A 26,713-nucleotide genomic window follows, 5' to 3' on the forward strand; every position below is an offset into this window, starting at 1 on the left:
AAAAGTCCGGCCCCCAAGCCTGGCTCCCTGCAGCCCAGGAGATTAAACTGTCCTGAGTTCAGTCATCTCCATCCATCACTCTGAGTTCGTGCCTCAGAAACAACACGTGCAGTGAGGGCTGGAGGCAAATAATGAATAGTCCAGACTGGGGCTGTCTCTTTGAGTGCTCTTCTCTTCCTTTGATGACACCATCTCCCAGCCATGCTTGCTCAGGATCACTCAGAAACACAACCAGCGTTTGCCTGCTCCTGCCTAAGGCTATAAGAAAGAGGGAGGAGGTATTGTTGCTTGTAGAACGAGGCTCTGGGGAATTTTCCCATATCCTAATGCCATTCCTTTGTGTGCTCTCTTTCAGGAACAGTATAAATTTGTATACGAGGTTGCACTGGAATACTTGAGTTCCTTTTAGCCCAGCGAAGGGAGGGGACCCCACCATGTGCCAGACCCCAAACTCTGGCAGATGCTTCTCCCCTGTCTCACACTGGAAGGCAGTAACAAGTGTGGGAAGGAAAACTTCTCCTTCCTTCTCAGCAAGAGACTGAGGTTGCAGAGACCTCGCTGGAAGGAGGAGGCGATGCCTGTGTGTGCTGCTGCCTGCTTTCTATCGGAACATCTACTGCTTCTTAAATAACCTACTGTAAAAAATAGCAACATGGGAGACAGGCTGAAAGACTGGACTTTCTAATCCCCTCTGACTTCTCTCCTCTTTTGGATTGTGTTTTTGTTCTGCTTGCTGCAGAGTGGGGAAGGAATGAAACCCTTAGGAAATTCTCTTTTAAATGTCTCCTTTTTAATTTATAATTTTGTTCTCAAATCCCAGCCTTTTAATTTTTTAATTTCATGCAGCAGTCATTTGGGAAAAATGAGATAGCCATAGGGGATACATGAAATGTTTCATTACAATTTGCCTACCTTATCTGTTTCCTTTTATTTGTTTTTCAAAATGAAAAGGCCAACACACACACACACGAAAAAAAAAAAAAAAAGACTATGCTGGAATTCTCTTCCCAAATGTAGTCCCTTTAAGCATGAAAATAGATGGTGGAGATGAGAAGCTGTTCATGGATCCACTGCCTCCACAGAAATATTTCCTCCCAGTTTCTGCTCGACTTCAGGGCTGTGCATGACCCAGTTCCATCCCTCTGGTCTGTGTCCTTCCACTGCTGGTGAAGCTGTTGAGGAGTTTCCCAGCCACTTGAAACTGAAGGTTAAATATTTGCACCAAACAAATGGCATTCTTCTGGCAACGCTGGTAACTTGGTTACCACATTTCCCAAGTATTAGCTGGGAAACAGCTAACCTGTTTGTCTCTGACAAACAGGGTATGAAGTAGGTATTATTGCTCATATACTATGTATGACTATTTTTTATTTATTATTTGTATTGCTGTAGAACTTAGGACCCCTAGACATGCCAGGACACTGCTGAACTAGACACTGTGCAAGCAGAGAGCAAAGAAAGTTCCTGCTCAAGAGTTTAAAACTCTGGAGGTTCTTAAAATTGGGTTTGGGCAAGATTTCCTCACTATTTACGGGCCCTACAAGCTTCAAAATTGTAACCTATTGGAGCTGTAGGAACGGTGATGTACATACACAGAAACCTATTCTGATACCTGTAAAGAGAAGCGTTAGCCCAGCACAGCAACTTCTCTTCTTTAGCACAACAGCTTTTGTTTTATTCTGCAAAAATGCCTGTGCAAGTCTCCTTCTCTGAAGCAAACACCAGATGTGTTTTGCCACAGTTGTGGACCTCATTCTGACTTCTTAGCAGCTAAGAAATTGCTTTTCTGAAAAAGTATGTTTAAGTAGTTAATGACTAAGGTCTGCAGGGTAATCTTGGGGAAAAAATAATTGAATGAACAAGACTTTACAATAATTAGTATTTCAATTTAGCCATTTATTTATCTTGAGGGTGTAGGGATATGAGGTTGCTCTGTGTGTAAAATGGATTCTGGGGTGTAGGGTTCTTTAAATTCAGACTTGCTAAAAGATAGACTGAAGGTAAGAGTTGAAGGAAACTCCAATTTTCTTATCACCCTGTAGTTTTCCACCCTCAGGTAAATACTCAGAGGCTGCTGGGAGCTCTGTCCTGCCCATGTCTGGCACGGAGCATGCCAGAAGTTCAAAATGTTTTGTGAATTCAAAAGGCACCTCTGCTTCACGGTCATTCTTTCTTCAATAGTCACACCCTAACCTTGATCAGGAGGGATGGAAATGAAATCTGGCAAAAGCAGCTCTTGACTCAGCCACACCAGTACCCGGCCAAACCATTGTCATCCACCAAGACCTGCCCCAGCTTAGGGAAGGATGCTTGGAGTTTCGTTAATACCCCTCTTGACAAGCAAAGTATGCTGAACCACCTGGGCTTTCTCAAAGAAGCTTTGGATTCTTGGCTTTAATATCATGAAGGTCTTAACTAGTCATGAACCACCTTCTCACAGGAGCCTCTGTGCTGTTTCTGGTTGGTCCTTTCTGTTGCCTGCAAAAAAATCATGAAATCAACCTTAGTTCCAGTTGGGGCTGTCCGTGGGTGTCTGGCATCTCAAGGGACTGGTCTGAACTGGGTTTTTTTTTCTTTATGCAACTAAACAACACAATTCAGCAGGAAAAATAACTAGAAGGCAAAGTGAAACTATGAGATAAAAGTGAGAGGAAAAGTCTAATATTGGTGTTTTGATTACAGTTGGCTGGATGGAACAGTGTAGGTTAGGTGTTGAGAGAGGAAAGGGAAGAGGGAATTCTAATCCCAGCATGGGATTTTTCAGCAACTGCCCAGGTATGAAGAAGCTACAAATCAGTAAAGTGTTTTTGACTCTGCTGACTCCAGAAAGCCAAAGGGAACCACTCCCTGCGGATACTATAGAAATATTAATTAGTAATTAGCATTCTGTTAATTTTACATAGAAAGTAGCACAGTGACAGGTCTCCCTCGTGATTTAGGGGAGTGAAGCCAGCACCGAGGGTGACAGCTGGGATAAGGGAACACAGAGAGAGGTAAAGAAAGAAATGCCAGTATCACTGAGGTGTGAAGTGTAGGAGGTAATTTAGGCTTAACTTAAAAGAAAGTGGATTGAAATGCCAGAGTTAAGCCCACAGGAGGGGTGTGTGAGTGAGGGGAAGGACGTGTGGGATGAGCGGAATAGCACTGGTTTAGGGTCTGGAAGTAGGTTTGGGTATGTTTTATGGTATGAAAAACACTACTAAAGGGTCAGGTACCTGTATCAGCTGGCCCACAGCACCTCCCTGTGTGCTCAGCCCTCTGCAAAAGCCAAGTGATGTTGGCACAAACTGCAGGGAAAGATATTTAAGCTAAATTTTACATTTTATAGGAGCTCAATGCAAATGCTGGTTACCACAGCCCAACTGTTAGTCACAGCTTGTTATGTGGCTACTCAACCATGTGTCTGAACTTCCTAATGTCCAGCCTAAAACCCATATGGGAAGATGCTCAGCAGACACTGCAGATTGTGTTGCCAAACTGTTGTAAATTCCTGCAGTTACGGTGCTTTTGGGGGACTGACCCAGCTCCAGTCTCTGTTGGCTCAGGGATCTTCATGCTGTTCCTCCCTGCACAGTGCATATATGCCAAGTGTGAATTAATGATGAAGGGAATTGTGTGGAAAGGCTCACTTTAAATCATTTTATTACCTTGAGGTTGTTTAAACCCTAGAGAACAGTCCAAAGTGAAGTAGGTAATGTGTTTGAAGCAAGATTATGGGTGATGGGTTTGTTTTCATGGGGAAAGAAAGAAATTATGAGATGAGATAAAGGAGGTTTTCTCACTCCTGGAAGGATTAATAGTCAGTGTGAGCTTTTCAGCCTAAGCATCCCCTGCTGTGGATGAAAAGTGATAATGTGCAGTAAAAAAAGGTGAATTCCTCAGTGATTGAAACTTAGGCTGGAAAAAATATCACATTGACAATATTTGAATGGACATAATGAAGATGAACTTATTCCCATGGAGACATCCTTCAGAGGTGAGGGGGAACTGTTTGTGATAGCACAGAGTTGGTGTAAAGTTTGGTTTGAAATACAAGGAAGTAGAAACAGGTGCTTCAGGGTCACTATCCCATATAGGGGGTAACCAACATCTTAAATTATTAATGGTGTAACTGCAGCAATGAATTCCACTGGTTATCAGTAATTTCTAGCCTTTTATACTGAAGCTATAAATTCCCTGGGGAAAAAAAGTCCAGTAGCCACATGGATCCCACAGTAGTAGATTTAAGTAGATTAAGATGCTAGAGTAGCTTTCCCATTGACTTTCCACAGGCCCTTTAGCAGTATAGCAGTAGTTGGTGGCATTTCCCTTGGGAATCTCAAGCCAGCGATTTTTGGTCACTGCTCTTGGTGTGCTGTGGAGACAGAGGAAGGAGAGAGGCTCCTGCAGCAGGTGGTTCAGGAGGCAGTTAAACCAGTTTCCATCTGGAAGAGAAGGAAAGGAGAAGGAATCTCCTTTGGGAAAAACCAAACATTGGAGGAGAAGGCAAATGAAATGGATCCTGAAACAGGTAGGAAATTTGCACCTTGCTCTCTCTCTCTCTCATTCTTGCACAGCTGCTCTCATCTCACTCTTTTGAGTTCCTGCCAAGATCATAAAAAACACGTAATGTCACATTCTGTGCTGTGGAGATGGAGCACTCGGAGTGTGACAGAGGGAATAAATCCTGAGGGACAAAGATAAAAGGAGATTTGCTCAAGAGAGGAATCTTCAACTATGAGGTGCTTCTATCTGTCACACTTGCAGAATTTTTTGTAAAGTCACAGAGCAGTGCACAGTCCTGGCATGGTCCTGGATGGGCAATGTGGTGGAAAAGTTCCCCTTGGAAAACTTCATTGTCCTGTAATAAATGTGAACAATCAATTCTATGATGTTGGCAGCACAGTTAATTTTTGTGATCACTCCAACAAGTGAAAGGGGCATCTCAAGACCTTGGTGTGAAACTGCTGCATTTTCATTTGAGAATCTTTAATTTGTGTTAAGTGTACAAAAGACAGTCAACCCCATTTTTTTTTGTTATTAAATTAAAGGGGGCCATGTGGCAAAAGTGGCAACATTTATTCAGCATAACCACTGCTATTGGGTCAAAAATTCCATATTCCTGCTGTGTGAGGGCAGAACAAAGCACTGCAGCTGCCCTGCCCAGACAGAGGAACAGGAGGAGCCAGCTAAGTCAGAGAGACAGATGTGAGTAATGAGGATTCTGTTAACCCTCCTGTGCTCCTGCTTATTTAGATTGCAGTCTTCTATAGCCATACATACATAATATACAACTTCAATGCAAGTGCTCTTTCTTTCCCTGTTCCCAAAAATACCTACAGCTCTTTTTCCTCGAGGGTGAGCCAACAGCATAACGAGCAAAGCCCAATTTCTGCCGTTTTGGCAAGGACCACAAGGAAAATCCATCATGTATTATCTGTTCATTGACTTGGAAAAGGTATCAATCATCTCCCTCATATGCATACTTGAAGAATGTACAATTTGCTCAAACTGTCAAGCAGAATCATATATTTTCATATACCACCAAATCCTGGTGGTACGGAGTGTGATGGAAAGAAAAAAAAATAGACAAAAACTTGCTGACTTCCATTGACCTCTAGTCTATAACCATTAATTACTGTGTTAAAATATTTTAAAAGTTTCCCTTGTGGAAAAAAATAATAAACTGTGCTCAGAATATCCTACAGTTTAATGTTGAACTAGCAGAATGTGAAAACCTGGCAGCTTTTCCAGTTTGTAAAAACATGAGGGATCTAAATTAGTCTTCCCATCCTCATCCCAGTTCATGCAGCAGATTTTCCACCACTATTCTGTTTTCAACCTGAGCCTTAAAAGACAAACTAATGCAGCAGACTAAATGCCAGATGCTGGTGTTCCCATAGTGTTTCCTAGCAGGGGGAAAACAATTTAAAAAGGATGAAAAGGGAAAAGAACAAGCTAAAATGGTTTTTCTTGGAATTCAATTCAATGAGCTGTTTCTGAGCAGTATAAACACGAGCCAGTCCGTGGCACTCTGGAGGTACAGGGTGAAGATGCTGTAGATGTCCCTTAGGGACCAATCCTGATATTTCATATATAGGTACGCAAGAGCTTAGTGGTTCCTTTAGTGGAGGCAATTGTCACAGAAGGAGTGTTTCAGTGGAGATCTGTTATCCTGAAATGCCACTCTTTGGGACACCCTGTGAGACACCTCACGTGTGTTGCACTGTGGAGATGGATTTCCTTGTGTGAGTACATCATCTTTCAGTGAGGAAATCCCCAGGAAATCTTCTTTGTGTGAAATAACGGAAAGGAGTTTGTTTTGGGGGATGGAAGAGGAAGTGGGGCCAGCACTTTACAAGCTTTCATGAATTTAGGTACTCTGAGACTCACCAGGACAAACACTACTCAGTTTTTCACATTGCTGACAGTCAAAGCAAACTTCATGTGCTGGACTTCCATGTACCTGGAGCAGAACTGGAATTACCCCCTCATTGCCTTTCTAGCCCCTTCTTGCATTGCCAGCATTTAAACACTGTACTTCTATGCCAAAAGTTTGAGCTGCATCCTTAACACCCCCTTAACCCATCCCGACTAACCGCAGTTACAAAATTCACTCCCACCCTGATTTAATCTCCTCCCTCCCCGCACCGACCCTGTGGGAGTCCAAAAGTGCCAGCATCGCTTCTTGCCAGCCCTGTCACCACTTCAGAGGGCGATGCTGTGGCTGCCTCTGGCTGAGCAGGGTGCCATTCCAGCTCCCTGGCCGTGGTTTTGGGCAGGGAGGAGTGCTGCATGAGAGGAGTCTCTGCTGTTGCGGTGCCGCCCCCTCTCCTCCCCCTTGGCCTTTATGGATTACTGGTGAAACTCACTTGTACAGTTTGGATGTTTGATAGATAAAGCACGTATGAAAAAAAAAAAAGGAAAAAATATAAATACAAAACTCTCAACACTGTGCATTCAGTGTCTTTTCTTTCTAGCTTAAAAGAAGGAAGGTAAATAATGTCAAGTCAATGAATATCAGATATATTTTTTGACTGTACATTACAGTGAAGTGTAATCTTTTTTTTACAACTGCAAGTCCATCTTATTTATTCTTGTAAATGTTCCCAGACAATGTTTGTAATATGGGCTGTGTTGCAAATCCATAAAATAAACCTGTGATCTGAGATTAATGTTTTACTAAGAGACTCTTGTACTTGTGCCTTTTCTTTGGACTTAGAGAAGGCAAGGCATTGTGAGCAGCACTGCTGGAAATGATGGGGTGATTGTATGACAAAAAATAAGACCAGCATCTTGTCACAGTGATGGGCTTTGCATCATGGTTGTCATTCAGGAGATGAGCAGAAAAGAGAATTCAGCAGGCACTCAGCCTAGCTGCAGATTTTGTGTCAGTCCTCTCAGAAAGCCTGTGGATGTGAGCTTAGTAGTTTTGAAAATTACACTCTTAGCAGCATGAGTTAGAGCAAAGCATATTTTTGCAACTTTTTCTCTCTGACAGGTATTGCTGTATTGTTTCCTTGATACTCAGTGCTGAATGACAATTGCTGATGGGTTCCTGAGATTTTTCTGGTGGTTTACATTGATGGACTGTGCTGGTTCAGCTGGGATAGAGTTAATTCCCTTCCCAGAGGCTGGTTTGGGGCTGGGGTTTGGATTTTGCTGAACACAGGGATGATAATACAGATATTTTTGTAATTGCTGAGCAGGGCTTGCACAGAGCCAAGGGCTTTCCTCATACATCCATGCTGGGGAGGGGCTGGGGGTGTGTTGGAGGCTGGGAGGAGGCACAGCCAGGACAAGTGACCCAAACTGACTATAAGCAAGTCCCAGACCATGTGACATCATGCATGAAATGGGGGAGGAAGAAAGAAAAGGGGAACATTTGGAGCAATGGTGGTTTTCCTCTCAAGTAACCAATTAGTGCAACAGGGCACTGCTCTCCTGAGGATGGCTGAACCTGCCCAGCCATGGGAAGTGAGGAATGAACTCTTTGTTTTGCTTTCTCCTTGTTTGCACAACTTTTGATTCCCCTGTCTTTATCCCAACCCCCAAGCTTTCTGGCTTTTACCCTTCCCATTCCCTCCCTGATCCAGCTGGAGTGGGGTGAGTGAGTGACCGTGTGGGGCTTGGTTGCTCCTGGGGCTAAACCATGACAAAGAGTCACAGAAATCACAGAATCCTGGAATGTCCTGAGCTGGGAGGGACCCCCAGGATCACCCAGCCCAGCCCCATCCTTGCACAGGCACCCAACAGCCCCACCCTGGGCACCCCTGGCAGCGCTGTCCCAACGCTCCTGGAGCTCTGGCAGCCTCGGGGCCGTGCCCATCCCCTGGGGAGCCTGGGCAGTGCCAGCACCCTCTGGGGAAGAGCCTTTCCCTGAACTCCAGCCTAAGCCTCCCCCAAACAGTTCTCTGCCATTTTCTTGAGTCCTGCCACTGGTGACAAGACTGAAGAGCTTGGAGCTGTGCCTCCTCTGCTCCTTGTGAGGATGCTGAAAACCTCAGTGAGGTCTCTCCTCATCTCCTCCTCTCCAGGCTGAACAAACCAAGGGACACAAACATGGAAGGGATTTTGTGCAGATGTTTTGTGCTGCCACACCCAAACAGTGGATATGGGTGTCAGCAGTGATTGTTTTCACACATTTCCTAGCACACACTTCCCACCTTCTGGGCTTCCACACGTGTTCATCAACAGATATCCAAGGCAGTGCTTGGCCCCTTCAGTCAGTGCAAAGGAGTAGATTGTAGCAAAGAGAGTAGATGAGACTGCCCTGCTTTGAAGACCTCTTTATTCCAAGAACACAAGCAGGAGTGCATCGAGATCCACAGCTTAGTGTGTCAAAACAGGAGAGACTAGCCATGCTACAGCTGTAGAGCCCAACTGTGGTAAGAGCTGCTCTATTAGGAGCTGTCCATTACTGAAAAAAAAATATTAAATAAGTCTTATTAACAAGAATACATAGCTCCTCTTTTTGTTAAGAGGAGTTGGAGTCAATGATCCTTGTGGGCCCCTTCCAACTCAGGATTATCTATTATTAAAGGACTGTACATGTACCTTGGAACTTTAATTTACTATTCCTTTCTGTAGCCTTATTTTCTTTTGAAAATGCTTCATTTAAAATGTTCATTGCTATGAAAAAAGCTGTTTCTGCTCTGGGTGTTTGGCTCAGATATGGGTGTTTTGCTTTTTTTATTGTCCTGATGAAGCAAATTCCCTATCTTAATTGTGGTGAACATTCAGATACAACTGTTTGTTTAAAGAGTTCATCATAATGAGGTCAGACTGTATGAAACACCCTTGAGAGTTATTGTTATACCAGGGAGAGTGTTAGAAGATGTTGATATCAAAAAAAAAAAAAAAAGCTCCTCACTGAAGTGTCAGATTGAGGGGAAGTTTCACTGAGTCCCAACTGTGCAACAGAAACATAGTGATTAATTACAGTTCAGCTTGGCACTTCATCCAAAATATTTTGCTGACACTTGATATGAACAACAGGTTGCATTTAGGGAAGGTAAAAAGCAGAGACAGCTCTGCCATATTCCAGATGGTCTTGTAAGGACCTGATGAAGCACCAGCACTGAGAAACAGCCCCAGATTTACTTTCTGTCCCCTCATCTGCCCAGGACAAGGATAACAATGGGATAAAGCTGCTGGGGAAGACAGATGGAAAAGCCTGAAACCCACTGGGTTGAACATGCTCCACACCCTGTTCCTGTTGCCGTGGCTGACGCGTGCCAAGGTGTGAATCCACAGGTATTTCATCCAGGTCAGTCCCTGCCTCCAACCAGCAGCTGCTTTTCCATCCATCCCCTTGGCAGCCAGGATCCTGTCCTGCTCCTGCTGCAAGCTCTGTCAGGTTTGACAAACACTCTCTGCCTGAGCTGCAGATCTTTGTCTCACAAGCTGAACCTTTAAATATCAGCTCCCACACTGAGTTGAGCATACAGCTGTTGTTTTCCAGCAGACTCCAAAGCTGGGACTTGCTCAGGTTTGGTTGCTTACATGACAGAATCACAAAATCGTTTAGATTGGAAAAGACTTTTCAGACCCTCAAGTCCAACCATTCCCACAGCACTGCAAGGCCACCACTAACCCACGTCCCCAGGTGCCACATCCACATGGCTTTTAAATCCCTCCAGGGATGGTGACTCCACCACTGCTCTGGGCAGCCTGCTACAGGATTTGACTACCCTTTTCCTGGAGCATTTTTTCCTAATTTCCAATTTAAACCTCCCCTGGCACAACCTCAAGGCCATTTCCTCTTGTCCTATCACTTGTTACCTAGGAGAAGACACCAAATTGTCCAGCCCTAGAGAAGGAACACTAAAAAGGACCTTGATGGTGAGAAAAGGTTTCTCCAGAGGGTGAGTCTGTCTTGGATAAAGCAGCATGAGGCACAGGGGTTAGATTGTCCCTTGAATGGGCCTGGTTTGCTCCACTGTTTGAGTTAGCTCAGGGACAAACACCAATTTGGGCAACTAATTTTGAGATGGCTGCAGTGAGATGTGAGGTGTTCCCTCATCAATAGATACCTGCAGGAAAATGACCTGTGCCATAAATTAAATGGCATAAAGACAGAAGGAACAGATTTAATGCTTCTTGTTTGTACTTGGAAATTCTTCTGATCTATCTATCTTGGCCATTTCAGGTTCTCTTCTTCTTTTGTTGAGTCACATATTTGAAAAACAATCAAAAATCTCTTTATGTATATTATTTAATATTTATTATATAAATTTATAATTCTAGTTTGTGCTAATTTTACTTCTGTACACTGAGGTAGAACTTTAATTTGCAGAAGCTGAACCAAATAAAAAGACTTTTACTCTTTCTCATAATGACCTTGTTTCCGTGTGAGTTATTTCTCTGTCTATTTGGGAGTGTGTCATATTTCTCACTAAGAGTGTTTTTATAAATGGCTTGTAAAGGTTTATCCATAAAGTGCTTTTATATATATATATATATATATAGTGAATCAGTAGCTACAGGGCTTTTATATTACAGGTCAATGAGGTTACTAAAAAGTCTGTAACATTCACTGATGTGTTTATAAACACCGATAATGTACTCTTTATGCCAAAACCAATAGAATATTTAGTACCTCTTTATTAGTGCATTGTAAATGATAGACTGTTAAGATAAACTATAACCTGATGGAATTTTCAGCAACGTGGTGAAATAGCTTTTTTATTGCATATATAAATGGTTATCTCTAAAACAACTGTGAGAGACAGCCTGGCTTGCCTAGGAAAAAACGGTGAAACATACAGAACCTGATTCTGGAGATGGATTACCCCAGAAGTTTCCAGCAGTAATCTTCTTAGCAAGATGAATGTGAGCCTTGGTCTGTATAGGATCAAGAGACTGAAAAGCTTGTACTAAATACCCTTTTATTTGAAATTTCCAGAGGTGTTCCTGGGAGCACCCTTTCCTTATGTTTCATGACTGAGTGTGCTGAGAAGGTGGGAGAAAGCAGCAGTTATTTCCTGAGTCTGTTACACTGGAAACACTGAGTTCAGCTCTCACATTCACTATGGATTTTCCACTGGTTGTTGAGAAAATTGTGTTGGTGGAACACAAAATGATGAGTTTACAATGTCCTTTCCTGCTCCACTGCCTGAGCATGGGCTATCACAACGGTGAGGTGATACCTGGATGGATTTTTCTTCCAAGTAATGAGCTGAATTTGAACTTGGCTCAGACTTTTTGCATGCTTGTAGGACTTGAAACCCCCCAGCTGAGCATGCCAAGAGCACAGACAGAAAGAATCTCCATTCAGGATTGACACAGGTCTGTGCATCAGTCTTGGAGATGAACCTGTTTGATCAGGGAAGTGACCGTGTGTGTGACTTTGTGTGTGTGTGTGTGTGTGTGTGTGTGCACTCACCTGTGTCTTCTGAGCAACCTGGCCTAGTGGACCCCACTTTTTGCTGGGGCATTGGATTAGGTGGCCTTTAAAGGTCACTTCCAACCCAAACTATTCTATGATTCTATTACCTCCTCCCAAAAGCTGAGCATCTAAGCCCAGTGTGACTGCAAACCTCTATGGGCAGAGATTGCACAGCCCAGAGTGCTGGCAATGAAAGAATGGGTTGTCTAGGAAAATGCTGGTGGATGTGCAAAGATCCAAAATTATTGTTTATTCTGGTGCAATAGGAACAATCTTGCAAAGAAAAATAGGCTCTGACAAAGGAGGTAATGAGCAACCCCAGTTCTCTGTGCCTGTGTGTACACGCAGTTGAATTATAATTGCACCACGTGGCTGAACGTGCACATTCACCACTTGTAATCAGCCAGCTCCCAGCTCAGCCTGTAACAGGAGAGCATCACAACACATGGTACTGGCTCCTGAGTCACCTGGGATGGGAAGGATTAGCTGTGGCCTGAGTCAAAATTAATATCAAAATCCCAAATAAGCACTTGGTTTGCTTCATGTCTGCTCTGGATCCTAAGGAAATTGCTTTTTTTTTTTTTTCCCAGAAAAAAAAAAAAAAAAATTTTTGTTGTGTAGAAATTATGTTGCTTTTTATGGATTTTTCTTTTGCTTATTCCATACCAGTTGTAGCACCGTCTCCATTGCTGCAGACAGAAACTTTGCTGAAGAATTTTGGATTCAGGAGAAAGGTTGGTTTGATGTTTGGGGAGGGAATTATTTCTTCCAGTCATGCCAGTCATCCAGACACCCTGTAACCCATCTTCTGCACAACACTGAGAGCTGCTGCTTCCGCTTGTGTTGATGAAAAAAGAGCCAAGGGCCACTATTCTGGTTTAGTAACATTTTTACACCAAAGTCTAGAGCCTGAAAATATTTTATAATGAATGAGATCTGCTATGTGTGTTCACTGTTTGCTGTGTTACTGGCATGTGATCCTTTTGTATGGATATGGCTCAATTTAGGCTTCACCATCTAAAAATGCCATTTTCCTACCTAATGTTGCAAAAAAACCCCTACCTCTAGAATTCCTCTCACCCTGCAGGACTGAAGTGTGAATCCAGGGCTTAGGCCAAGCTCAGGGATGGAAAATAAGAAGCAAGGGGGTCTGAGGAGGAGGGCAGTGCCCACATAACTTCCTCCACACCTCTCAGATAAGGTGTAGCCTCTCACCATCCTCCCACCCTCAACTGTGGGTCCAAGGCAAATTGTCCCCCTCCCCATCCCCCACCCCTTTTCTGGACAGAACAGCTGCAAAAACTTTCATTGTACCATGGACAAGCATTAAGTCAAAACTCAATTTGGGCTGTAAACATGCAAATAATCCTCTTTGACAAACTCCTGCTGCTGCTGATTACATGAATCAACTTTACAAGTCTGGAGATTTAATTTGTGCAAATTGCAGCTGGAAAACCATAGGACCAGGCTAAAAAGACAGACTAACACTGCAGAAATATCAAGCAGACAGTAGCTTGCTAGAAGAGAACAGATCTCTGTCAGTACCTGTTCTTTTAAAAATTTCAGGGTTGAAAAGATGTTGAATAATGTCACAATTGCATCTGCATCAAGAAAAAAAATGCTCTTTCTTGGATTCTGCTATGTTTTCTTTTTTTTTTGTCTAGAGCTTTAAAAGTAATTTTCCTGCTGTGGTCCCCATGTGGAAGTGCAGGAGCAGTGGCAAGCATTGGAAAGCAGGGTCCATGAGGAGATCAGAGAGGAACGTTTATTCCTGGGAATTGTACTGGATTTTTAGGGAGATAGCTCCATCACTTCAGGATGTAATTATTTGCAATTTTCTCGCTCTTTCACAGACTTATGAGAAAAGGAGAGGCTTAGAAGTTATCAGTCCCAAAGCCAGCTCTGAGGGATTGATAAGAACACGCTGCACCCTTTGAACCTGAGGGACAGCCTGAAAAAAAGGGTATTGCAGATGGATTTAACCTCTTTGGCAAATGCAGTGGAAAGATGGAAATGAAATGTTTTCCTAACACGTTCCATCCAATTTGAAACAACCTAAGCACTGAAATCACTTTCTGGTGCTTTTCCCTTCCCTGGTTTGGTGGTCCTCACTGGACAGCAATTTTCTTTGGTCATTATGTCCTCGTGGGAAGCTGCCTGCTTGCCCAGGTGGCAGGGCAGGCAATAGCACTGGATGCTCCAGCAGCCTGGGACATGCCTGGGCATTTGGATTAAATGTCACTTTGATCTTGCTGGCCTTTTGCACCTCCACTTTGGGGCATTTCAGGCTTATTTTTTATTTACAAGTTGTGTAAATACAGGCTTGTGTCAGGATGTGTATCTTTATGTCCTCTATAGCTGTATGATATATATATATAAAACTTAAAACCACTACTTATATATGTAGATATATAAGCATATATATACACATATGTATTTATATATCTACATATATATAAGTATACATGTGTATATATATATATACATACATATAGCTTATATATACATATATATAACTTAAAAACACTACTTATATATGTAGATATATAAGTATATATATGTATACATATGTAGTATTTAAGTATCTATATATATTTTTATATAGATGTGTATGTGTAAATAGATTTTATGCTACTTGTAGCTTAACATAAACCTGCAACTTGTTATACAGCATACCATATATATCTATATACAACTTGTAAACTCTATTTACACACATATATGTGTGTATATACAAATGTAAATACTCTTCTGCTTCTTCCCATGGGGTTATCCAGCAAGCTGGGTGTTATCTTGGAAAGGTGTTATCCAGACAGGATGCTCACTGGAGTGATACCGGGTGGAAAAGGGGTGTGGGGGGGTTTCTTCATCATGGCAAAAGCTACATTGTGATGTGTTGGGAATTTTCTCCCAAACTTTCCCAAACTTTGCTGTTTATTCTGTCTCCCTTAGCAATATCCACACTCCTGACCCACACGGCTGAATCATTGTGTGCCAATAACTTGTAATCACAATGTAATACACAAATGCAAGTCTCAAGTGTCCTGCACACCTTTATAGTGTTAAAAATAAGCATTAAAACAGGGCTCAAACTCCCAGATATATTTAAATAGTTCAGGATCAGGTGGATGGGTAAACCCAGGTGTGCCAGGGCTGTGGCTGGTGAGGTGAGTTTTTCTTACAGTCTCACATCTCAGTTGAGTGTGGAACATCACAGACGCCTAGACCTCTTTTCCCTTTCTGCTATTCCCAGTGCCCAAGCATTCCCCTCAAGCTGAAATCTGGGACTTTAATTCACAGCCCTGCTTTTGGAGGAATATCTGTGTTTTAGGAGGGGGCTGTGTTTGTACATCAGCATGGTAGGAACTGTGAGCTGAGCAGCAGAGGAGGCTACCAGGTGGTAAACAGAGAATTTGAATTTCTGAAAGCTCTCCTAAACCTGTTCAAATCTCTGCACTGTGCAGATAAGGCCAAGCTGTTGTATGAGCTGACACAGTCAGAACAAACTTTGGCACATGCACAGCAGTTACACAATTAGAATTGTAAAACACCTATTTCCCCCCTACTTTTTTTTTTTTTTTTTAATCAAGGTAGGAGCAAGTTTGAAAGGATGATTTGTGTTCTGTGTTTTCAGCTACAAACAAGAAAAAAAAAAAAAAACAAGGCTTGGAAAGGAGGTGAGGAATCTGAGCAAACACAAGAAGTCTGATCTAATTAATCTGGTTGCCTCAAATGTCATCAAAATTTTACCTCAAATACATTTTAGTCTCAGGATATTACAAATGTTAGTGTTGTTTAAATGAAGGGGGGGAAACATATAAACTCTTCTCTGATGGAATCCTTCCTTCTGGGAAGGATTAACCTATAAACTGTGCCTTAACTGACTTTTACCTTTATCTTGGTGATAAAAATGTACAATAACAGGCAAGCCAGTGGATTTTTTTTTATAAGTGGCTTGTTTGGGTTGGTACATGCCGGTGACAACAGGCACTGGTTCTGCCACCCTACAGGACAAAGGGTTTGTTTCATTTGCCTCCACAACCATGTTGTAGTCCAACACACTTAAAAACTTTGGAGACTCTGATTTTCACACAGAGAACATCAACATATTTTAAAATTCAGGTCCAAAACACATAAAAAGCAGGCACTGCTGTCTTGTAAGGATGTGCTGGGTGTCACTCAGCAAAACACCTCCCAGCAAACAGCACTCTCCATCTGCCTCATTTCCTCTTTCCCTGTCCTCTCTGAGACAGGTAATTGCAAAACTCTGGGTTGTGTTTGATGTTCTGCCTCTAAAATCTGTGCCACGCTCTGGCTCTTGTTATAGTAATGCTGCAGGTAAGAAAAAGAAATGTATTCATGTAGTTTTTGATTGCAAAGGTGCTAATTTAATCTGAAACTCAGGTACAGCCGTGCTTCTTTAGAAATTTCTGCGTTGGAATTTTCTGTTTTGATGTTACAAAAACCACTTGAAAGGAATAGGAAAAATACAGTGTGTATAAGGTCAAGTGCTTTTATCTGTGGTTGTGTTTTCAAAGCAAAATTCTGGGATGTATGAAGGTGGAGAGGGCAGGGCAGGACCTGGAAATGCTGTAAAATGGACAGAATCAGAGGAAAAGGTGAAGGGGCTCTGAGCAATTTCTTTAAAAACGTGGGCCACACATGTTGTACCAGCCGGATTGTAAAACCAACCTCCTGACTGTCATTCAGGGTAGCAAACAAAGCTGTTCCCCTAGAATTGCTTCTTCGAAAAGGGGCCACAGCCCATGGGGAAAGGACCAAGGGAGACCACTGGGCTCTCCTGGCCAGAGGTTCTGTGTGTGAGAGCTCACAGTGATGCTGCAAAGCTGGGGCATCCCTGCAGGCAGCTGTTCGAGGGACAGCAGCACGGGTGTTTATCCATCTGTGGATGATTTAAAGATAAATATGCAAAGTCTAATTAGGCAGAAGGTGCCAAGGAGGCCACTCTGGGGTTCCAGTCTCTCAGTCCACCCTTGCTCACCAGTGATGCTCTGTGGGTGTCAGCAAACCCATCAGTGTCAAAAGGGGTGACCTTGTACCTCTGGTCTTGAGGAGGAATCCTTGAGCTCAGTGAAGGGGAAGAAGTGGCAATGACTGCCATTGTCACAGGTCTCAGATATCAGCAGAAAATGTGTTAAAAATGAACTAATGAGCATTGTTAACAAAAACAAAACTGCTTCCTCCAAGCCCAGCTTTGCCAGCTTCAGTTTTCATCCCTTTCAGCTCAATATATTGATTAAACTATGACCAAAGCAGAAAATTATATATTTTTATTTTTAAAGAACATAAGCAATAGCATTTTACAGATGCAGCCATTTCCCTTTGCCCAGAAGGAAGGAGTATTTTGGCTCCCTCCACAAGATGCCGTTGCCAAGTGGTGTTCAGCTACTGTCCCAGCTTTGTGATCCTCACAGCACTTATGCCCTCAAAAATTTAATCCTTCTGCTATTGTCTGCTTGTGTTTTTCTGAATGCATTTCCAAAACAGTTGGAGATGGGGACATCTGTTGGCTTTAAAACTTGCTGGATGACAGCTCAGCCTGACTTCCAGCATAAATGATCAGGGGAAGAACTGATTCTGCCAGGGAATATGAGGTCCCACATCCTCACAAGAAGAATTCTGCTGAGCCTTGTGTAAGGCTGTCGTTCATCTTCTCCTGATATTAATTTACTCTGCTTGCTTAGCACTGTTAAGACTCTGCACAAATTTGGTTTTCTTTTGTCCCCCATTGCTCTGACTGTCCTGAATACAAGAGGGCTCTTGGGAAGAACATCCTATTGGGCTGTCATGTTAAACAGACTCTATGTCCAGATAATAATGATGGGAACTCAATTATATGGGATTGTTGGGCAAGTAAAAATCATTTTTCAGCACAATTCATTGCTTTATAGCACTGCAGACAATCTGAAATGCCTATTTCTGAAACCAAGTCTCCCATTCAAAGTACTGTTGTTTGGTAGTGTTGATGTGTGTGCATTGGAAAGGAAAAATACTGGTAAAAATCAGTTTTCTGTTTTTCCCTTTACTGAAAACCCAGACTGTTTTCCTTCCATTAACTCTCCTGAAAGTCTAGAGCTGCCTATTACCTTGGACTGCAATGGCTTCAATGGGGTTTTATCAACCTTTGGCCCTGTCACTATAAAACCCTTCCATGTTTTTGCCAAACCTCCCTCTGAAAGATTACTTCTACTTGGAGGACGCCAATAAAGGAAATTGCTTTTGCAACGGAAGAGGTAGGAAGACAACCCTAGACCCCTTCATTTGGATTTCCTCCAATCCCAAATTTATCTGGATGAAGAGCAATCCCAAATATATTATAAAATGCACCATGATCCAAGCAGTGTGGTCTCTCTGGGCACTGATTCAGTGCCTCCTGCCCCTTCAGCTTTTGAGCAAAATGTTTCAAAGAAAAAAAAAAACAACCCCCACGCAGGCAGCTGAGGTACAAACACTTGGCACAGGACTGCAGTGGCCACAGGGAGGGGACGAGCCCTCGTGCCACACGGCACAGCCACGGGAGCAGAAATCCCAGATGGTGAGTGGCAGACCTGGATCCTGTCCCTGCATGCAGGTGGCCCCGTGCCACTTTCTGCCATCACAGGAATTTGTTCTTTCTTTAGGTGTGGGGCTTTCTGCCATTTTTCTTTTACCCCGAATCCCTTTGTACAATCTGAGGAGCAGCACATGCTGCTGGACCAGCTGGAGGCTGCTGCATGGTGGCATAAACCTGGAAAGATGAGGCAGGGAAGACACTGTCTTTATGCACAGACTGGAGTCTGCTCCAAACCAAAAAATGAACAAACTTGGGGAGTAAGTGGCAGTTCTGTTCCTGTCCCAGCCGAGCCCAAAGCCAGGCTGTGAAAATGAATGAACATTCCCTTGTTCCTGCCCAGATTTCCTCGAGGGAGCCTGGAGAGCTGGAACCAGCACCGGGAGCTCCACGGGAGGTGAGAACTGCCACAGGAGCTGCACATGGCTGCATGGCTGTGCACATGGCTGTGCCTCATGCTGCTGCCAGCTCTGCCCAGGCCCTGCAGCCCTTCAGCAAGCTTTGTGTCAGGCAGGCAGGTGACAATGTGTGAGAGCACCTCTCGGCTCTTTAATGAGCCTGAGGACTTCTACTGGGTGTTGTCACCACATCCCTCACCTGGAGTCAGCTGCAAGGACACTCAGGGCACCTTTGGCTGCCCAGCTTCCAGCTGGACCAGCCTCTCAAGCTGTCTGATAAAGCATCCAGAGTGTCCTTGGTGGTGTCACGGGGCAGGTGAGTGCTGCACACACACAGACACCCCAAACCAGCCTCCTGCACTGAGATGGGGCCTTAAAACAGCTTTTTTCTGCATGGGAAGGGTGGGGAGGCAGCTATGAGAAAGGGGAAGGGAAGGGAAGGGAAGGGAAGGGAAGGGAAGGGAAGGGAAGGGAAGGGAAGGGAAGGGAAGGGAAGGGAAGGGAAGGGAAGGGAAGGGAAGGGAAGGGAAGGGAAGGGAAGGGAAGGGAAGGGAAGGGAAGGGAAGGGAAGGGAAGGGAAGGGAAGGGAAGGGAAGGGAAGGGAAGGGAAGGGAAGGGAAGGGAAGGGAAGGGAAGGGAAGGGAAGGGAAGGGAAGGGAAGGGGAGGGGAGGGGAGGGGAGGGGAGGGGGAGGGGAGGGGAGGGGAGGGGAGGGAAGGGAAGGGAAGGGAAGGGAAGGGAAGGGAAGGGAAGGGAAGGGAAGGGAAGGGAAGGGAAGGGAAGGGAAGGGAAGGGAAGGGAAGGGAAGGGGAGGGGAGGGGAGGGGAGGGGAGGGGAGGGGAGGGGAGGGGAGGGGAGGGGAGGGGAGGGGAGGGGAGGGGAGGGGAGGGAAGGGAAGGGAGGGGAGGGGAGGGGAGGGGAGGGGAGGGGAGGGGAGGGGAGGGGAGGGGAGGGGAGGGGAGGGGAGGGGAGGGGAGGGGAGGGGAGGGGAGGGGTGTGTGTCACTCTTGCAGCAAGAATGACACAAGAATGACGCAAGAACAGACGACAGACCGAATTGCAAGAGGACAAAAAGAAGCTTTAATACAAAGGATTCTCCAGCTTATATAGACTGATACGATACATTCTATCTGATTGGCTAGTTAATAAAAAACATCTTTCTCACACACCGTCCTTGAGAAGAACAGAAAAACAAAGTGGAAAAACACCACCTGCAGATTGTTTATACTAACAATTGTTATCACATTCTTACAACTCCCTAAAAATTCTCACAAGCCACTGTGAGAAGCGATTGCCGTTTCTCTCTCCCTGACCAGGCTGGCATCCACAGGTGTGCAAAAAGATCTGAATCCCTGAGACCTTGGATCCCTGTGAGCTCCCTGAGGTGCCCAGAGAGGTTGTGTGGAGCTGCCTGGCTCTGCTGTCAAGGAGCTCTTCCAGAGCTGAGCCCTCCACTGGTACATCCATCACATCCTGGGTTTTTCTGGTCTGGTTGGTCTCCTCTGAGGTCAACTCAATCAAATCACCACTATTCAAGATTTGAGAGTGCAACAGAAAAAACAGGGACCCCATTCTTTTTTGATTACACATTCTTTAGATTTGCCTTGTAGTTATCAAGATGCTTTTCTATATGCATCAAAGCAGGAATAATTTCACTTTTCTTCTTTGAGTAATGATTTTGCCTTTCACTTTTTTCAGCCACATTTATCTCCAAGGCATTGATTTCATTCCTTTTTAAATTTTTTAAACTTCTTTCTCCTTGCCCTTATTTTCTAGTGATTCCGAATGGATTATCCTGGCTCCGCAATTATTTTGAATAGACACTACACTTAACATGTAGTGCCCAAAAAAAGGTAAAAACCTTAGGCTAAACTCTTCTAATGATAACTTTCCCTGCACCCTCGTAAGGTTTTATGAAATCCTGCTTTGGTAATAGTGTCACTAGATGCATTAGCTCAAATAGTTGATTGTCCCCTTGTTCCTTGGAGCCATTCCTAACCTTTCCCCATGACAACACTCACAGGAGCCCCTCAGAGCTGCTGTCCTCCCTTGCCTGGGCTGGGTGGGACTGAGTGCCAAAGGAGTAAACGAGAATTACTGGAGATCAGACTTCCTGATTATTTCTCCCAGATTTTGGTGTGGAAGATTGAGCCAGAAATTCATCTGAGCGAGTCCCTTGGATCTACAGGTGTCAGGCAGCAGAAGGGCTGGGGAGAGGAGCAGGCAGAGGTGTTCCTGTCAGGGCAGATCTGCTGGGCAGGTGTTGAGCTGCTTTGACTCCTCAGAGCAGCACATTTGGATTCAGAGCACACAGCCAATTTTGCCAGTCCCTGCAGCCACTGGGATAATTTATTTACATAACTTTGGTTTCCAGGACTGCATAGCCAGATCAGATTATATAACTCAGGACTAGAGCTCTGCCTACAGAGCATCCCATGGTTATTGCTTGAGATATTCAGCATCATCACAACAGCAGACCCCACCTCTGGGACCCCAAATTAGGTGGCTGGGAATGGTCAAATGGAGCTCCTGGACTTTAAGAGTGGCCCTAACCATGAGCTGTAGGAAAAACAATAACTCTTGTGTGATGGTACAAACTGTACTAGAGAATGTCCCCAAGTGCTTTTTATTTTTTCCCCCTTCATTATTTTGTTCTTCCATCCTTTTATGTTTTATGTGATGGTTCTAAATGTTTCATTTTTAGCTCTGTTCAAACATAATTTTGCACAGAACAACCAGCTGACCACCAAATCCCATCATTTGAGATGTAATGTTCTCTGTAATAACAGCTCCATCACGGAACTTGTGACAGTGATGGCCCTGGCTGTTGTGTCAGGAGAGAGGCAGCATTGTGACAGGGACTGGGGTTTTATTCTGGTGGAAGAAAAAGCTATAAAAAACTGCATGCAGGAATTCACATCCATTTGAGTAATTTCACAAAATTACCAGTGAGAAAATTAACCCGTTCAGAGCTAGAAAAGAGGTGCTTGAAGCATAGCACACATTTGGCACCTATTTAGGCCTCAGAGAATCCAAAATACCAGTTGCAAATCCTGAAGTATAGGTTTCTTGTCCAGAAAGGGGCCCGATTATGGAATAAACTTTCAGAAGAAAATGGACAAGGCCAAATTCTGAGTGACTCAGGAAATTGCTGCAGCTCCATCCTCTTAGGCAGCACTGTTGGAAAATGGAATTTGCTTTCAGCCTCCCTGGAAATCAACACACGTGGACTCACTTCCCATGGGGTTCTGTGTACACAAAAAATGACAAAGAATCAGGAGCCCCACAGAGACTCAGATTTTGCTAATCTGCTTTACATTTCTGATGTTCTGATACCATGGTGATGGGCAACAGCAGAAAGACCTAAAACAGAGTTTAAGTGTTTTCAACAGCCTTCTCTTACTAAGTGCACGTCATACTATCAAGAGAAAGTCCTCTTGGGGTTTTTTTTCCCCTCTTTCTCCCACTTCAAAAAAATTGTCTAGTACATAAAAGGTCATTTTGAAGAACTTTGCTTTTCTATAAATTACTGGATTTTGTAAAAACACTGCCTGTAAGTGATGATTTTTACGTGTCTGTATTTAATATCTTCCTTTTAGACTCCTAAGAAAGGGCCTTCACCAATTTCCTCAAAAAGAATGGAGAGAGGGAGACAAATAGAGAGGAAGGAGACTGTATTGCTTTTTCTTTCAGAATTTTCCATGAATCTTGAACAAAAAAGGAATTAATATCCCAGAATAATTGATGTAATGATAATAAAGAGGACAGAAAAGCCTCATCTTCTAAAACCTGTGTTTGTTCCTTCTCTTTGCAGTGTTGTAAATGGCCCAGCCTGGCATGGGTGCAGATTCTCCAGGGAGTTGCACTTGAGTAGAAAGTGGTGAGTTTTGTGGGATTTTGCTGTTTTTTGAATATCTTTTATTTTTCCTTGCCTTCTGGAGTTAATCTTTTGTCTGGCTTCAATCATTTTGAAGGCACTTGAGGGCCCTTTGTTAATGAGGGGTTCAGTTTATCAATGATTCGATTTAAATCCACAAGGTGATGCCAAGGTGCCAAACTGGCAGCACTGGGAGGTGACACTGCAGCCTAGGGCTGGCTCCCAACCTGCTCCACACAGCTCAGCTTCTGCACACAACAAGGGCGTTTGAAGGCCTGAATTAAAAGTCAAACCACATCACTTTCTGTTAAAGAGGTGTCTTGGGTTAGAAATGCACAATGTGGCCTGGGCTGTGTATTCTATTTACAACCTGTCAGAGCTGGGGCAGTTCTCTCTGTTCACTGGGCAGTTTTTTCTTCATCTTTCCCACAGCCAATCCTCCCTCCAGGAGATCTCTGCTGTCCATGGCCAGTGAGTGTCCCTGCATGGCTGAGAAAATTCCATCATCCCATGGGGAGATGCTCCGCCCAGGGGAGGAGCCAAGCATTCCTACCTGGATCCAATCTGACTTTGGAACCCCACAGCAGCCTTTGCCCACTGCATTCCCAGAGGAGCAGCTTTCTTCCCCACTGCATTCCCAGAGGAAGCCCAGGCCCATCTCCAGCAGCCCTGGAGCTTCAGAGGAAAACTCCACCCTTGTGCAGGATCCCTGCTCCAGCAGAAGCACAGCTGGCACTGCAGGAGGGCTGAGCCACCATGGGATGGGACTGCTGCCACCTCCCTGACCCACAGGCTGCCAGGGCCTCTTCTCACTCTGGCAGTGCTGATTTGTTTACTGCATTTTTATTTTACTTCTACTTTTTTCCTAATTAAAAAAAACCCCTGTTATTCCAACTCCCATATCTTTGCCTGAGAGCCCCTTAATTTCAAAATTATAATAATTCAGAGGGAGGACATTTACATTCTCCATTTCAAGCAAGGCTCCTGCCTTCTTCAGCAGACACCTGTCTTTTCAAACCAAGACAAGAGGCATTCTATGTGTGTAGGTTGTGCTGAGCCTGTTGCTACAGGGAGGCTCCTACCTTTCTTTTTTTTTTCATACCTTTCTCTTTCCTATTTTCCCTTCACCTTTCAATTTTCCTCTCTGTGCTTGGGATAACTTCCCTTTACTTTGGTGCTGTTGCAAAGCTCAGTGGCCCATTCTAATGCAATATTTAGGTGCCTCCTGGCTGTGATTTAAAAGTTGCTTTAACATTTTCTGCACTAAAGTGGATTTTTCTTATAGCCCAGCAATTCTCAGTTCTTAGCCCCTTAGGCTCCTGGTGTTCAGTCTTCCAGAGTCAAACCAAAGCCCCAGATCTCAGTAGCTCACATCTCATTTTCAGCATCAGGTGTTTTATCTGACAGTGTCTTGCCTTTTTGCATCATTCAGAATTGTTGGTGGTAGTTCGTTCTTATTTTACAAGTGCTAAATGGCACTAGGAGGCAAATGAGTGTTTATATGGAATACTTGCTGTATCACTTCTGTGTGTGTAACAGAGGTTGAGGCTGAGTGTGAGGCAAGTCTTTAAACCCGTGATGACAGAATTTGAAAAGATTCTGAGAGAGCAGAACTATTTCTTTTGCCTCTGTGCAACACCTAACAAATCTCTCTGGTTTTGCATCTCCTACTAAGGTTCAGAAAACAGCAGAGGGAGAGCTCTCAATGCCTTCTTGAGATTATTCCATTTCAGATGGCACTGAAGCACTGCATAAATTGCTCCTAAGGAAGCACAGGATCACTTGACCTTTCTGAGGCTCACAGTGGCTGCTGTGTCATCTACTCTTCATTTCAATACCATTTTCAGGGGGGTGAAACCTTTGGTACAATCTGCTGCTCCAACATTTGGGGCAGTGCCCTACTTGCTTTCAGGCCTGTCAGTCTTGGCAGGCAAGGGGAAATCTCTGGGGAAATTCTGGAAGTCAGACTTTAACAGGGTTTCAGTGGAGCCTTTCAGTGCTTTCCAGGGACTTTAGTTCAGGCCTTTGAAGTCTGTGACTTCAGAATATGGGGGATAGGTAGGAATTACAGTTTGAGTTTTTTCCTTGCACATGCCCGCTCACAGAGTCCCACAGTTGTGGTAATAAAATGCTGGTTATGGATTTATCCATGCAAAGCTGGGCAAAGCTGGGATATACCAATAACCCACTTTGCAGGAAAAGAGGTGAGAAGGATTAAATGATTTCTCCTGATTAATGCATGTGGGGTAAAGTGCTGCTGAGAAAGGCAGCTGAGCTGCTGTTGCTGCTGAGCTCTGCTCTGCCCAAAGGTGTGATCCTTCCCCATCCTATTTCTCCTTCTGGTGATCCCACAGCCCTGCTAAACCCCTGACGTGTCCATTGAGCTTTCTGAGCTGAAGAACACAATTATTTTTCCTCGGTGAGCTGTGGGTAACAAAGGGCTGCAGGGTGAGCTGAGGGATGAATGGGAGTGGGCAAGTGTCTGGCCAGGGGATGACCAGGAGGTCATGAACAATTTTTCCAGTGGCACCCACAACTTTGAGGATCAAGACCTGGATGTCTTCCCCTATTCCCTGTCATTCCCAAAGTTCAGATAGAATTTCTTTATGAAAGACACCTGGCTTGAGTAAGAAATAGGTTGTTCATTCCAAATTCTGCGACCCAGCTCTATTTCCATCTTGGCCTGTTGGGATGTGTGGTGGCATGCAAAGGCTTCATTTGGTGGTGTCTTGACTTGTTCCTTCAGTTACTGTTTTTGTGCACTGGGTAAATGATATTTACAATGGTGGAGCAGACCCTTTTCCCGGTGTTGTGGCCACCCAAACCCATGTGGCTCCTTCAACATGAGGCATGAGCACCCATAACAGGTCTAGATTGGATATTAGGATTAAATTCTTCCCTGTGAGGGTGGTGAGGCCCCAGCATAGGTTGCCCAGAGAAGCTGTGGCTGTGGCACGAGTGCTCTTGCAGCCCTGCCCTGCTCCCCTCATCCCAGCCAGCTGAGCACAGGGACACCAACACCACACCCAGCTCCCGCCCCTGTGCTCCCTAGGGTGCAGGCAGCCCGCAGTGTATTTCATGAGATGGTATATTTGTAATCGATTAATTCCACACTGGAAGCACACCCATCACTCCTGCAACATATGGCAGCTAATCTCTCCTTAAGCAGTTAATTAGGCACCATTTGCATGCATGTCGGCCTTTGCACACCAAAGCAGCTGTGATTCCTGTAGGAAGCTGTTTATTCTGGGCTGGCTTTCTCCTTTGTGTGGAAAAATGAGATGTTTCCCACTCATTTCTTTGTGTATGTTCTTTTCAAAGAACAGGTGTACTGAGGTGCTGCCTTGGGTGAGAGAGTGACCTGGTCTTTAGGGCACTGGGTACAGGTTGAGATGAGCAGGGGGTCAACTTTTTGCCTCTGTTCATGATTCATGGAATCGTGGAATGGTTTGGGTTGGACAGGACCTTAAAAGTCATCTTGTTCAACCCCTGCCATGGGCAGAGACACCTTCTACTAGACCAGGTTGCTCCAAGCCCATCCAAGACTTTTAGGGATGGGGCGGCCACAGCTTCTCTGGACAACCCATGCCAGGGCCTCAGCACCCTCACAGGAAAGAATTTCCTCCTAACATACAACCTAAACCCCATTCTCTGTCAATTTAAATCCATTCCCCCTGTCCTAACACTGCATGTCCTTGCAAAAAGCCTCTGCATCTCTGCTGTAGAGAATCCTTCAGGGATTGAGAGGCTGCAATTAGGTCACCTCAAAGCCTTCTTTTCTCCGGGCTAAACAACCCCAATTATCTCAGCCTACTCCTGCTGATTACATGGGTAATGGTTAATTTGGTAGGAATTGCCCTCCCTGTGCTCTAAGGAGGAACAGGCATGAGGTGCCTTGACAGATCTGATCAGGAAAACTTAATTAGAATGCACTTGCATCTTTAAGGAAATTTACTAGCCAGCATTATTTATTTCCAAAATTAAGAGTATTATAATCTA

At 44.2% G+C, this 26,713-nt stretch overlaps 1 protein-coding gene across 1 annotated transcript in view; it reads left to right on the forward strand.

Moving 5' to 3' along the window:
• The window catches only part of PTPRT (protein tyrosine phosphatase receptor type T), a 444,327-nt gene extending 441,863 nt beyond the window's left edge, over positions 1-2,464 (forward strand). Inside the window, exon 35 of the mRNA XM_068207489.1 lies at positions 356-2,464. Coding sequence (XP_068063590.1) covers positions 356-409 — 54 coding nt within the window. The 3' untranslated portion in view covers positions 410-2,464. The remainder of the gene's footprint in view (positions 1-355) is intronic.
• The last annotated feature ends 24,249 nt before the right edge of the window (positions 2,465-26,713 follow it).

The sequence above is a fragment of the Anomalospiza imberbis genome, chromosome 17 (assembly GCF_031753505.1).
Source record: "Anomalospiza imberbis isolate Cuckoo-Finch-1a 21T00152 chromosome 17, ASM3175350v1, whole genome shotgun sequence".
NCBI lineage: Eukaryota > Metazoa > Chordata > Aves > Passeriformes > Viduidae > Anomalospiza > Anomalospiza imberbis.